General features: G+C 36.6%; 1 protein-coding gene and 1 pseudogene across 1 annotated transcript in view; both read right to left on the bottom strand.

Annotated features, from left to right (window-relative positions):
- Window positions 1-427: 427 nt before the first annotated feature.
- LOC107570002 (sodium-dependent lysophosphatidylcholine symporter 1-B-like) lies at window positions 428-6,744 on the bottom strand (annotated as a pseudogene).
- A 3,727-nt stretch (window positions 6,745-10,471) lies between these two features.
- Window positions 10,472-13,607, bottom strand: part of LOC107570008 (protein FAM110A-like) — an 11,161-nt gene continuing 8,025 nt past the window's right edge. Inside the window, exon 3 of the mRNA XM_016256204.1 lies at window positions 10,472-12,592. Coding sequence (XP_016111690.1) covers window positions 11,198-12,478 — 1,281 coding nt within the window. The 5' untranslated portion in view covers window positions 12,479-12,592 and the 3' untranslated portion in view covers window positions 10,472-11,197. The remainder of the gene's footprint in view (window positions 12,593-13,607) is intronic.

Here is a 13,607-nt window from a genome sequence, read left to right as displayed (position 1 = left end):
TGTTTGCTTATATAAATAATAGCACACCTCTCCCTAATAAGATTTAATGTTTCATTGCGCAAGTGGTTCAGGATTAGCTAGTTGCGTGCAGAAGTTTAATCAATGATTAATGGCCAATGATAAATAAGAGTGTCCAAGATGAAGAAAAGGAAACGCCTCATAAAAATCTAGTTTAAAAGACATGTGCCGAGTTCTTAGAAATGTACTCTTTGTATTCACGTTGGTTTGATATGGTTTTCAAAAGTTTGAAATGTTATGTGGTGTAACCATCAAGTAAAAACATTTTAGCCTAACATATCGTCCTTACAAAGGAGCACTCTCATATAAAAATGGAAGTTATTTGCTGTATTAGTCCATAGCTTCCAAATAACCATAATAGAAATGATGAAACCACCTTTTTATACATTATAGAAGATAGGGTTTTAATTTTTATCACTTACAGTTGCTTGTCAACATAGTGTTTTTGTTCTAGTTCTAATTTTACATGTACTTTATAGTTAAAGCAGAGATGCGACATGAAAAGCTACAGTGGAGAAGAGGAAGCCGAGGACCAGACTCTGGTATGACACATGGCCAATCAGCTTCTTCACAGCATTCAGGTATGTAGTGTGCATGTGACTCTGACCACTGAGAGCCCCTACAGGAGCCAGAGAGAGAAACAACAATACATCTGTACAAAGCCATGACATTTGACACTGAACTGGTGAAGAGTTTAAGAGCCAGTTTGATGAGATTTTATTTGTAAGCAATGAATTCACTATAGTATTGGTTCACTGCCCGATAAACAAAATGTAGCCTACTATAAAGTTATTATTGTAGTGTTGTTAAGAGTCCTCAACAAACCCTAATGCTGAATTATATATTAATGGAATCTGGCAAAACAAAACAAAAACAATAATACAAAACAAAACAAAAAAAGTTTTTATTCATAATCAATTCACTACAGCTCAAAGCCGTATAGTTGTTGAATATTGTTAAGAGTCTTCAATAAAGTCTCATGTTCAGTGATATATTTATGGAATCTAGCAAAACAAATGTGTTCACTACAGTTCAAGCCCAGCTTTTTTCACTGATAAACGTCCAAAATGTAGCCTGTAATAAAGTTATCATTTAATGTTGTTATAAAGCCTCATGCTCAATACTATCCTTGAGGAATCTGGCCAAAAAACAAAACAAAACACTTTTTATTCATAAACAATTCAAGCCCATAATGTTTCACTGATAAACATGCCTAAAATGTAACCTACCATGTTGTTAAGAGCTCAATAATACGAATCTGGCAGAACAAAAACAAAACAAAAATTAAGATTTTATTTGTAAACAGTGAATTCACTAGAGTTCAAAGCAATATTGTTGTTAAATGTTGTTAAAAGTCAGGGAATCTGGCAAAACAAAACAAACAAAAAACAAAAATTAAGATTTTATTTGTAAACAGTGAATTCACTAGAGTTCAAAGCAATATTGTTGTTAAATGTTGTTAAAAGTCAGGGAATCTGGCAAAACAAAACAAACAAAAAACAAAAATTAAGATTTTATTTGTAAACAGTGAATTCACTAGAGTTCAAAGCAATATTGTTGTTAAATGTTGTTAAAAGTCAGGGAATCTGGCAAAACAAAACAAACAAAAAACAAAAATTAAGATTTTATTTGTAAACAGTGAATTCACTAGAGTTCAAAGCAATATTGTTGTTAAATGTTGTTAAAAGTCAGGGAATCTGGCAAAACAAAACAAACAAAAAACAAAAATTAAGATTTTATTTGTAAACAGTGAATTCACTAGAGTTCAAAGCAATATTGTTGTTAAATGTTGTTAAAAGTCAGGGAATCTGGCAAAACAAAACAAACAAAAAACAAAAATTAAGATTTTGTTTGTAAACAGTGAATTCACTACAGTTCAAAGCAATATTGTTGTTAAATGTTGTTAAAAGTCAGGGAATCTGGCAAAACAAAAACAAAACAAACAAAAAACTAAAATTAAGATTTTATTTGTAAACAGTGAATTTGCTAGTTACATATTGTCTCGCTGATGAACATGTGCAAAATGTAGCCTACTATAAAATTATTATTAAGAGTCTTCAACAAACCCTCATGCTCAATAATATATTCAGGGAATCTGACAACACAAAACATTTTTGGAATTGACTCTTATTTGTGCAAAAATGTACACCGCACCTCTTTGCTCTTTGACCCCCAGGAACGGCACCATACAGCAAACAAAGAAGAGCGCGCCAATGATGACCAGTGCTGATATCATAAAGGCCGTTCTCTGATAGGAAACGCAGACATATACGTACAGTAAGTTATATGTAAACAGTCTTAGATCGCAAATGACAGGGATTTTAGTAGACCTCCCTAAAGAAAGTGTGGGGGGTCTACAGTATACTATACAGTCTACATATAAGGAACTTTTCAACCGTGTTTCCAAACAGTGATTTAGCTAGATTACAAGAGTTAAAAGTTGGATTACATGTCAGACAGAATGTGTAATTTCACACCATAGACTAACAGTCCCTGAGGCGCCAAAACAATCTGCAAATTACTCATAGAAACTGCTTTAAAAAGATTGATAGTAATTGTATAACTGACAGAACCAAAATTACACCCTAAGGTTAAATACTTTATGGCTTTGTTCAGATTGAGCAGTATTACAAGTAATGCTTTCCTCAGCGAACGCCAGTAATTATAAATAGTAAAATGCCTGAGTAACATCAGAAGAGTTGCACTACACAGTATTTTACAGTGTGCTGGTGGTGTGTAGGTGTTATCGTGTTACAGTTTCGTGCAGCGCAGCGCTGTGTGGGAGATCCGGTGTTTGGTCCACGTTCAGACAGGCTTCAATTTGAGTTGAATTACTGAAATAAATGAACTTTTCCACAACATTCTAATTTATTGAGATGCACCTGTATACTTATTTCAGTTAGTTGGCAATGTATCTAATTTTCGTAAAGTAGTTACGTTTATGTTAAACCTTTTCATCTTATATTTATATTTTATTTGATTTCAGCTTTATGTAAATGAATGAAAAACATTTTTAATAAATAAGAATGCATAGCACAAACAAACATCGGCTAAAATAGCAACAAAAAAAACTAAAACTCACTCTTAACGTTGTTCTAAACCTGTATGAATTTCTTTAATTCTTCCGTGGAACACATAAGGTGAATATTTGAAGCATGTTCTGACTCTTTCCCATATTATTTCCTCAGAATTCCTCCTTTTGTGTTCCATGAAAAAAGCGTCAGGTTTGAAACAAGGTGGTTCTGAGAAAATGATGACAGAATTTGAATATTTGAGAGCTGACGATTGAAGTGTTCTCACTGTAAGCTGTGGCAGAGTCTCTGTCTTGTTGACCTCCTCCCAGAAACATGTTGAGGGATGTATAGGGAACACTGTAGCACTGCAGGGAGCAGAACGTTCACTTTGAAAGACATGTGGGGGAAGCTGTGTGATGTAACAGTCGTTTGACCTCAATAATGAACACTAGAGTGCCGCTAAAGGAAGCCAGCTAATTTTGCTATTACATAAAAAGCATCACGTGGTAAAAGGACTGGGCATATTTTAGTGATTGAGAGAATAAGGAAGGAAGTCATACACTCATGAAGGTCTCAAAAAGACAGCTGATGGTTAGGTACCAGGCCACACTGAAAGCTGAACTCATGGCATTGTGGGGTATGAACCAAAGGAAAATGTAAGCGAGAATGGCCAATGGCATTGACAGCACAGCCCTGAGACAGGAACAACCAGATGAGTCATGTCAAGCAGCATAAAGCGGCCTGAACTACTTTTATGATTTCCTGCAAGTGTTGGATTTCCTGCAAGTGTAGTGTCACTACACTCTTAAAAATAAAGGTGCTTCACGATGCCATAGAATAACCTTTTTTGTCTAAATGGTCTAAAGTTTTGGGTCAGCAAATTTTTATTCTTTCTTTTTTTTGAAAGAAATTAAAACGTTTATTCAGCAAGGATGTGTTAAATTGAAAAGTGATAGCAAAGATTTATATTGTTAGAAAAGATTATATTTTGAATAAATGCTGTTCTTTTTAACTTTTTTATTCATCAAAGAATCCTGAAGAAAGTATCGCAGTCTCCAAAAAAATATTAGGCAGCACAACTGTTGCCAACATTGATAATTCTAATAATAAATCAGCATATTAGACTGATTTCTGAAGGATCATGTGACACTTTATACTGGAGTAATAGCTGATGGAAATTCAGCTTTGCATCACAGAAATAAATTATATTTTAAAGGATATTAAAATAGAAACCATTATTTTATATTGTAATAACATTTTGCAAGATTACAGTTTTTTTCTGTATTTTTGATCAAATAAATGCAGCCTTGATGAGCATAAGAGACTTCTTTAAAAAAACATTACAAATCTTACTGATCCCAAACTTTTGACCGGTAGTGTATATATATATAAATATAAATATATAAGGGCAAGTTATTTATTTTTCATTGGCTCAAGTTAAAAAATATAGATGTGAATCATTACCCTACATTTTTTTAATTGGATGAATGACATTTTTTTTTCAGTATCATATACAGTGGGTACGGAAAGTATTCAGACCCCCTTAAATTTTTCACTCTTTGTTATATTGCAGCCATTTGCTAAAATCATTTAAGTTAATTTTTTTTCCTCATTAATGTACACACAGCACCCCATATTGACAGAAAAACACAGAATTGTTGACATTTTTGCAGATTTATTAAAAAAAAAAAACTGAAATATCACATGGTCCTAAGTATTCAGACCCTTTGCTCAGTATTTAGTAGAAGCACCCTTTTGATCGAATACAGCCATGAGTCTTTTTGGGAAAGATGCAACAAGTTTGTCACACCTGGATTTGGGGATCCTCTGCCATCCCTCCTTGCAGATCCTCTCCAGTTCTGTCAGATTGGATGGTAAACGTTGGTGGACAGACATTTTTAGGTCTCTCCAGAGATGCTCAATTGGGTTTAAGTCAGGGCTCTGGCTGGGCCATTCAAGAACAGTCACAGAGTTGTTGTGAAGCCACTCCTTCGTTATTTTAGCTGTGTGCTTAGGGTCATTGTCATGAGGAAAAAAAATTAACTTAAATGATTTTAGCAAATGGCTGCAATATAACAAAGAGTGAAAAATTTAAGGGGGTCTGAACACTTTCCGTACCCACTGTATATATCAAACTTGCTGCAGAAAAGCATCCTCTTGGTCTATGAAAAGGATATTTTGTCATTCCTTCAAAAACACTCATATTTTTAATGAATCCATTGAATAAGTTCACCAAACCGGTCTGAGCAATTTGTTCCCAAATCGAACAGAATTTGTTTAGAAGAGCGGTTTAGGATCTCATTAAACAGAAAACAGTCTTTTATTTTTGTAATGATATGATTTTAATAAGTAATATTTTATTTAAAATATGCAGTACCATTCATGTCACAAACTCTTACTGCCCACCAAGGAAGGAGCCTGCCGATTTGGGTCCAGCTGCTCCTGCTCACTAGATACCCAACAACGGGATCAGCCACGGCATCCCAGGCATGACTGATAAACAGAATCAAAGCCTCCATCTGCACACCAAACAAGAGCAAACCGGGTAAATACGGGAATATATATGGGAGATTCCACTAAAGAGATGAGATTGCTGCGATTAAATGCTTCTATACAAAAACATAACTTTAGTACACAAGGCAGTTACCTTAAGGTAAGTTAACTTAAGATTAAATGGATTTGTTAGTACTCTTTCCTCTCGAAAGTGAAACTACGCTTTCATTTAAAATATGAAAATCCCCCAAATATTATTTTTTCCCATTGATAGCCATTCAAAATTGGCAAGGTTTTATGACAACTTTAACAAATCTTTCATTATATTTTAATAGATGTTTTTGCAATGCCATATTCTTGTTTGGAGGCTCATAAAAGTGTGAAACGGGCTGACATTGTTCCATCTTTCTTTGCTTTTTCCAGGTGTTATAAACCTTCTTGGTTATTCCAAGTTTATTTACATAGTATTCCATCAAAATGTAGTAACTTGCTCCATCTCTGAAATGACCTCGCTAATGTCACTTTGGCTGCGCTGGTGTTTTAAAAGATATTTTTAACCAATAACGATGTCGTTTTTTAGGAATTATTTGAGCAATTCTGGTCACTTACACGATCCAGTCAAGTCCTGACCTGCGCTTTTTATCTTTTTTTCAGATTCACATAGAAATACAAAACATCATAGGAGTCAAACTGGTTGTGAATATGTTTCATGTTGACTTTTAACTGAAAAAATGGGAGGGCGGGCTTCAACAGAAGGAAATGGTTTTATTAGATTAATATACAGAATACTGGGAGACTGAAGTAGAGCAGATGGCAAATGCAAGTATGGTCTGCAATAAGAATGCATTTGACTGTATAAATATAAATCATTAAGCCGTCTTTGGACTATAATTCAGCCAAAGGTAGATTCTTACCTGTACTACATCTAACAGAAAGATCTGTAGTGAAAAACGGTCATCTGATATGGGACACCGCCTACTGCATAACACAGCTTTGTGGAAAGGGGAGGCCTCACCTTATTGTGAAGACACAGAAAGAGCGAGCAAAGACAGAGACGTCAGCCTCTTAAAAAATGAAAAAGCATACAAAAGTTTAAAAGAGGTATGCTCTGTATGGATGCTCTTACAGTGGCCTCTTGTCTTTCTCTGTTGCCGTGTTCATCACTGATGCAAGTGAAAACACTCTGTTCGTTATCTAGCCGTGTTGTAGCAGTCGGCATACTGTGGTCAGCGAGCGCTGTGTTGATTGTAAGCTATCTTGCAGCCTGTTTGGTCTTGTGGTCTGTTGTTTTGATCTTTAATCATAACCGGTTGGCTTGTGCCTGTTGAATACTAAGTGGAGTTTTCCTTACCCACTATATATATCAACCTGCCTGAAGAAAAGCATCCTCTTGGTCTATGAAAAGGATATTTTGTCATTCCTTCATGAAAACTCATATTTTTAATGAATCCATTGAATAAGTTCACCAAACCGGTCTGAGCAATTTGTTCCCAAATCGAACAGAATTTGTTTAGAAGAGCGGTTTAGGATCTCATTAAACAGAAAACAGTCTTTTATTTTTGTAATGATATGATTTTAATAAGTAATATTTTATTTAAAATATGCAGTACCATTCATGTCACAAACTCTTACTGCCCACCAAGGAAGGAGCCTGCCGATTTGGGTCCAGCTGCTCCTGCTCACTAGATACCCAACAACGGGATCAGCCACGGCATCCCAGGCATGACTGATAAACAGAATCAAAGCCTCCATCTGCACACCAAACAAGAGCAAACCGGGTAAATACGGGAATATATACGGGAGATTCCACTAAAGAGATGAGATTGCTGCGATTAAATGCTTCTATACAAAAACATAACTTTAGTACACAAGGCAGTTACCTTAAGGTAAGTTAACTTAAGATTAAATGGATTTGTTAGTACTCTTTCCTCTCGAAAGTGAAACTACGCTTTCATTTAAAATATGAAAATCCCCCAAATATTATTTTTTCCCATTGATAGCCATTCAAAATTGGCAAGGTTTTATGACAACTTTAACAAATCTTTCATTATATTTTAATAGATGTTTTTGCAATGCCATATTCTTGTTTGGAGGCTCATAAAAGTGTGAAACGGGCTGACATTGTTCCATCTTTCTTTGCTTTTTCCAGGTGTTATAAACCTTCTTGGTTATTCCAAGTTTATTTACATAGTATTCCATCAAAATGTAGTAACTTGCTCCATCTCTGAAATGACCTCGCTAATGTCACTTTGGCTGCGCTGGTGTTTTAAAAGATATTTTTAACCAATAACGATGTCGTTTTTTAGGAATTATTTGAGCAATTCTGGTCACTTACACGATCCAGTCAAGTCCTGACCTGCGCTTTTTATCTTTTTTTCAGATTCACATAGAAATACAAAACATCATAGGAGTCAAACTGGTTGTGAATATGTTTCATGTTGACTTTTAACTGAAAAAATGGGAGGGCGGGCTTCAACAGAAGGAAATGGTTTTATTAGATTAATATACAGAATACTGGGAGACTGAAGTAGAGCAGATGGCAAATGCAAGTATGGTCTGCAATAAGAATGCATTTGACTGTATAAATATAAATCATTAAGCCGTCTTTGGACTATAATTCAGCCAAAGGTAGATTCTTACCTGTACTACATCTAACAGAAAGATCTGTAGTGAAAAACGGTCATCTGATATGGGACACCGCCTACTGCATAACACAGCTTTGTGGAAAGGGGAGGCCTCACCTTATTGTGAAGACACAGAAAGAGCGAGCAAAGACAGAGACGTCAGCCTCTTAAAAAATGAAAAAGCATACAAAAGTTTAAAAGAGGTATGCTCTGTATGGATGCTCTTACAGTGGCCTCTTGTCTTTCTCTGTTGCCGTGTTCATCACTGATGCAAGTGAAAACACTCTGTTCGTTATCTAGCCGTGTTGTAGCAGTCGGCATACTGTGGTCAGCGAGCGCTGTGTTGATTGTAAGCTATCTTGCAGCCTGTTTGGTCTTGTGGTCTGTTGTTTTGATCTTTAATCATAACCGGTTGGCTTGTGCCTGTTGAATACTAAGTGGAGTGAAAGCAGTGAAACTAGTCCAGCTGAATCCTGATTTCACTGATCCTCCCACAGGTACAGCACACTGTAACTAGAGCTGCTGTCAGGCACACAGGGACTACTTTAAGTAAACTCAATTTAATTTAATAATTAATTTATGCATTTAGCAGACACTTTTATCCAAAGCGACTTACAGTGCATTCAGGCTATACATTTTTTTACCAGTGTGTGTGTTCCCTGGGAATTGAACCCACGACCTTTTGCGCTGCTAACGCAATGCTCTACCACTGAGCGATCACCTACAATTTGTAGAACAACATTGGTTTATTTTTTAATGAATCGCTTTTCATTATAAACGTTCATTTGTTGGGTTACTTTCTGGATTTGGAGAAAGTATTTCAGTTAGAGGCAAAAATCCTAAGAATGTCAGTATATCAAGAAGGATCTTATTCCATTCTTAAAATCTTATGGCATATTATGTAAATTTTTTATGAATTTTTAAATTATTGTATTAGGTTTTGCTGAGGGATTCCAGTGGGAGCTACTGGAGTATTTGAAAATATCAAAACTGAAGCATAAATAGACATATTTAAAGTGATTGAATTCATAGTTAGACGTAGTTTAGTAGTTAAAACGTAACATTTTCAATACCATTTTTAATTACCATCATTTTTGGATTAAAAATGACATTGGAGTGTTTACTGCAACTTTATTTTAGATACTATTCTAGTTTTATCAATAGGTTGAAATTGTTTTAAATGTTTTTGTTAAAAGTAGTACTTTTGTTTCATTTTGTCATTTTTATCTATTTTTTTTTTAAAGTCTATATAGTTTCATTTTCAGTATATAGTTATTTTAGTCCATCAAGTTAAACTAAATGAAAATTAGAAATGTTCCTTGACAGCTAGCTGAAATCAATTTTTTTAAATATTTTAAGTTAATATTTACTGTATTTCAAGTAACACATTTTTTTTATTTTCTTGTATGGTTTTACTTTTGGTGAACTATAATAACCCTGTTCGGACGAGTGTATAAATACCATGCACCAGAAAAAATAAATAAGTAAATAAAAACAATGTCTTTGTCAAATAATACAGTTACTTTATAACTACATACTGTCAGTTTAATATATAGTTCATAATGTTTAATCATAAAAACAATAAAAATAATAAATTATCATAATTATCATAATTTGTCAGTTGTACACTATAACAATGCATTATGGGTATAAAAGTGTGCATTATATAGGGAATTAAATAATTTATTTAGAATTTGTAAAATGGCTGGCACCTATTATTGTGACGTTACATCGATCGACAGCGATTTACAGTAAGTTGGAAATGGGAATTACATGGTTCTCTTTAATGTTGGAGAAGCAACTTTGAAACTGTAGTTTGTCGTGCTGCAGTTTAAAGTAATTCAGCTAAAGTCGTGTCCACAGGAACCCAGTTTCACTCCTGTGTGACCCATGAAATGGAAAGTTACAGAGATTTGTTTTCATCACTTTCCCCTTGAACAGAAAACTTAGTCCCAGGTTGTTTGTAGATGCTTGTGCCATTCACAAACTATTAAGAGATATATAGGTTGGGCACAAGAGAAGGTAAGTGTTTCCACAACTTTGATGGAAATACAGAGGTTAGACACAAGGTTAAAACCATGTTCTAAAAAAGTAACTACATCCCCCACATTTTTCCTGGCCATAATAACAGGAAATGATGATAAAGTGAAAACAGAAAGAAAAAACCCCGTTGCGAGTGCGACCTTCAAATACTGTATTCTTTTAAATGTTATTTTTATGCCAGAGGAAACACCAGTTTTGACACCACCCCAATTCAAGCAACTGTATTTGTTACAGTCCAAACTGTTACATAGTATACAATAACAAAACAGAAAAGCTCTGGGGTAAATTAATTTTTATTCCCGTTCTTTAAGATCAGTTTTCTAAAACGGTCTATTTGTCAGTACAACACAACACTGGTTTTTGGACTGCCATTTGTTGACAAACATCTTGACAGATCAAATCTGCTCACTTCTGCTCAAATCATACACAAAATATGTTGTGTACCATTGCATTCAGTGTACCAAATGTTACCAAAACATCAAAGTTGTACCCCCTTCTGTCTCATAATAAAGATCTGAGGCAACTGAGTCAACCAATTAGTTTTAAGATTTTGACAAACTATAGAAATATTCACATATTATTTGTCATCACATGACACAAGATATTAAAACAAGCAATAAAGCTTAGCTGCAATAAGGTCCACAGTAAAACAAATTATTTTTTGGATGACACAAATAACTTTGCATTCATCAATTGTGCATATCTCCACCAAAACTCCTGCCATTGTTTGATTTGGCCTGTCAAGTACAGACTGTCATTGCTGAAAAAGACAACAATGTCTTTGGTGGTCACCATAACAATGCAACCATGCATGTGTAGTTATTGTTTTGAGAACACGGGTGTTTACAGTAAGGCAATTGACAACGATGTATAAGCTATCATATATGACACATGCACAGCAGATTCAACTATAGACAACTTTAAAGTATACAGATAAGCGACAAAATTCTAAATGGGAAAAGTAAGCATTTTGTACTACATTTCAGTCTGGATAGTGGTTGTTTGTTACATATCGGCCACTTTGGGCCTCTCTTTGGCCTGGCGCATCCCATAAAGCCACTTGATCACTCGAGCATTTCTCTCAATGACGGAAACACCATAAACAGGACGTTCGTCTTTTGCTGCTGCTTCTTCCTCAACTTCACCCTCAGCCGAACGTTCGGATGCCGGGGCACTGGCGCTACGTAGACGTGAAACGGACACAATGTCAGAACCCGGTCTTGCTAACTCCTCTAAATCCGATGGGTCAAGGCCACAATAATTAAAGAAGCGCTCAAGCTCTGCTCCTGCTCGTGAAAAGCAGTCGCTGACGTCCGATTTTGAGCGTGTCAGTGAAGGACGCTTCCTGGAACTTGTTGAGGAGATGCGAGTGATGGCTGGAGATGGCGGAGACTGGAAGTAATTTTTGGCTAGGGGTGAATCAATGGAGTTTGGAGTAAGTGGGGTCGGTGAGGGATATGATAATGGTTCTGTGTTTGGTTTTATGGGGAGGGGTAGAGGTGGGCTAGTTGGGGATTTTAAAGGAGGTGAGGTTTGCGCAGCACAGTTTGGTGGTTTAATAGGTCCTCTGGTGACATTTGTTTGTGGGACATTGTGGAGCCTTTTGAAGTCAGTTGGTTGCTGATTTGACTGCATGTACGGTCTAAGTAAGCGCAGAAGTTGCATTGGGACCTGCTGCATGGTCTGTTGCACCAGTGAGCGGTTCTGTAGCTGTGGTCTACCGGCCATCCTCATCTGAGGTAACTGGGGTCTGACGTCGACTCTCCGCACTGTCATGGTAGAACATCCGCTTACCCCTGAGGCTTCTACTGCAGCTTTTCCTTGACTTGCAGAAGTCGACCCCAGAGAAGGTTCTTCCAGTGTTGGAGAAGTGGCCTTGCATGGATCTGTAGCATCTTTCTCATTGCTGCTGGGTTGTGTAGAAACCACTGGAACTGTGGCATCACTGACTCCATCAATCAGCTTGCAAAGATGTTCCATGTTAAGGGGTGGCGTCTCAGACTTTGTGGGTCTTGCAGGGATCTTCCTTGATGGCTGTTGAGCAACTTGTACATTCTGGCTGTTGTTGGAGGGAGAAATAACTGGCTGCTGCTTCTTCAAAACCACCTGTTGGCTCTTGACGTACTTGGCCTTGTCTGCTTCCAAACGTTCCACCGCACTTGGTTTGCGTATCCCAGGAGATGTTTTGACTGGACAACTGGACTCTGCGTTGCAACTTGGAGTGGCAGGAGCTACAGCCAGCCTTATTATTCTCCGTGAAGATGGCTGGAGAGTGTCAGTTGGCATCCTTGGAAATGAAAAACTTCAGCTGTTTCTTTTTTTTCTGCACTGGTTTGCTCGGCAGTAGCTGAATGGACTTATAGACTTCCACATCAATGGGTTGGATTCATGCTTTAATACCTGGGGGAACAGAAATATTATGACAAACAGACAATTGCAACCAGACATCATGCTAGATGGTTTACTCTTCTATGCACACACACTTTTAATGACTTTGCAATAGTTTTAATACGTTTTTTCTTTTTCTTTTCATTGCTGAAGAAAATGTGAGTGGTGCTTGCCTGCGCAAGTCACTAACCACAATGTTAGGGCGTTGTTTGTGGATGGTTGCCAGTGCATTGAAATGTATACCGGGTTTTTAGAATGTGGCTGGGTTTGTTGTGCCTAAAGAAGATATTTTGAAGAACGTGGGTAACCAAATAGTTTTTGGTTCTCATTGACTTCCATAGAATTTTTTTCCACCCTATGGAACCAACAACTGTTTGGTTACCCACATTCTTCAAAATATCTGCTTGTGTTCGGCAGAAGATGAAAAAAAGCAGAAAGGAGGGGGGGGGGGGGGGGGCTAGTTGATTAGTCTGGCCTGATTCCCCATGTAGTCCCAGCGGTCTCCACCATATGGCGGGACACAGAGCTCAGTGGTGGTATGAGCACCTCAGCCTCTAGCCAGTGACTCGTATACCTCATATACACACTCATATGCATACAAAACAGGTCACTGTGATTTTGCAAAGTAAGACATGTTCCTGTCACAAAAATCAACATTATTGTCCAAAAATACAGACTTAACCCAATCCCCACCCCTAAACCTAACCTTACCCATAATGTATTCCTAAAATCAAAGGGAAATTATAGCTGATTAACAAGGGTGTAGAAGCACCTAATCCTGATTGTAAGCCTAAAACTTACATTTCCTGAAAAGTTACAGTATTTCTCAATTCTGATTGGTTGATGTTCCAGGATCAACAAGGATGTTGATCCAGGAACATGTTGTACTTGGTCAAATCATGCTCACCTACAAAACACATGATCACACATGCACACTGAGAGCTAGATGTTTGCCACCCATGCATGGGGTGCATTTGATGAGGGGTGTGCACAAACATAACATAACATAACATAACATAACATAACA

This window comes from Sinocyclocheilus grahami, unplaced genomic scaffold (genome assembly GCF_001515645.1).
Source record: "Sinocyclocheilus grahami isolate Dianchi unplaced genomic scaffold, SAMN03320097.WGS_v1.1 scaffold1402.1, whole genome shotgun sequence".
In the NCBI taxonomy this organism is placed as follows: Eukaryota; Metazoa; Chordata; class Actinopteri; order Cypriniformes; family Cyprinidae; genus Sinocyclocheilus; species Sinocyclocheilus grahami.
The sequence above is the reverse complement of the archived record's forward strand: the minus strand, read 5'-3'. Positions and strand labels throughout refer to the sequence as shown.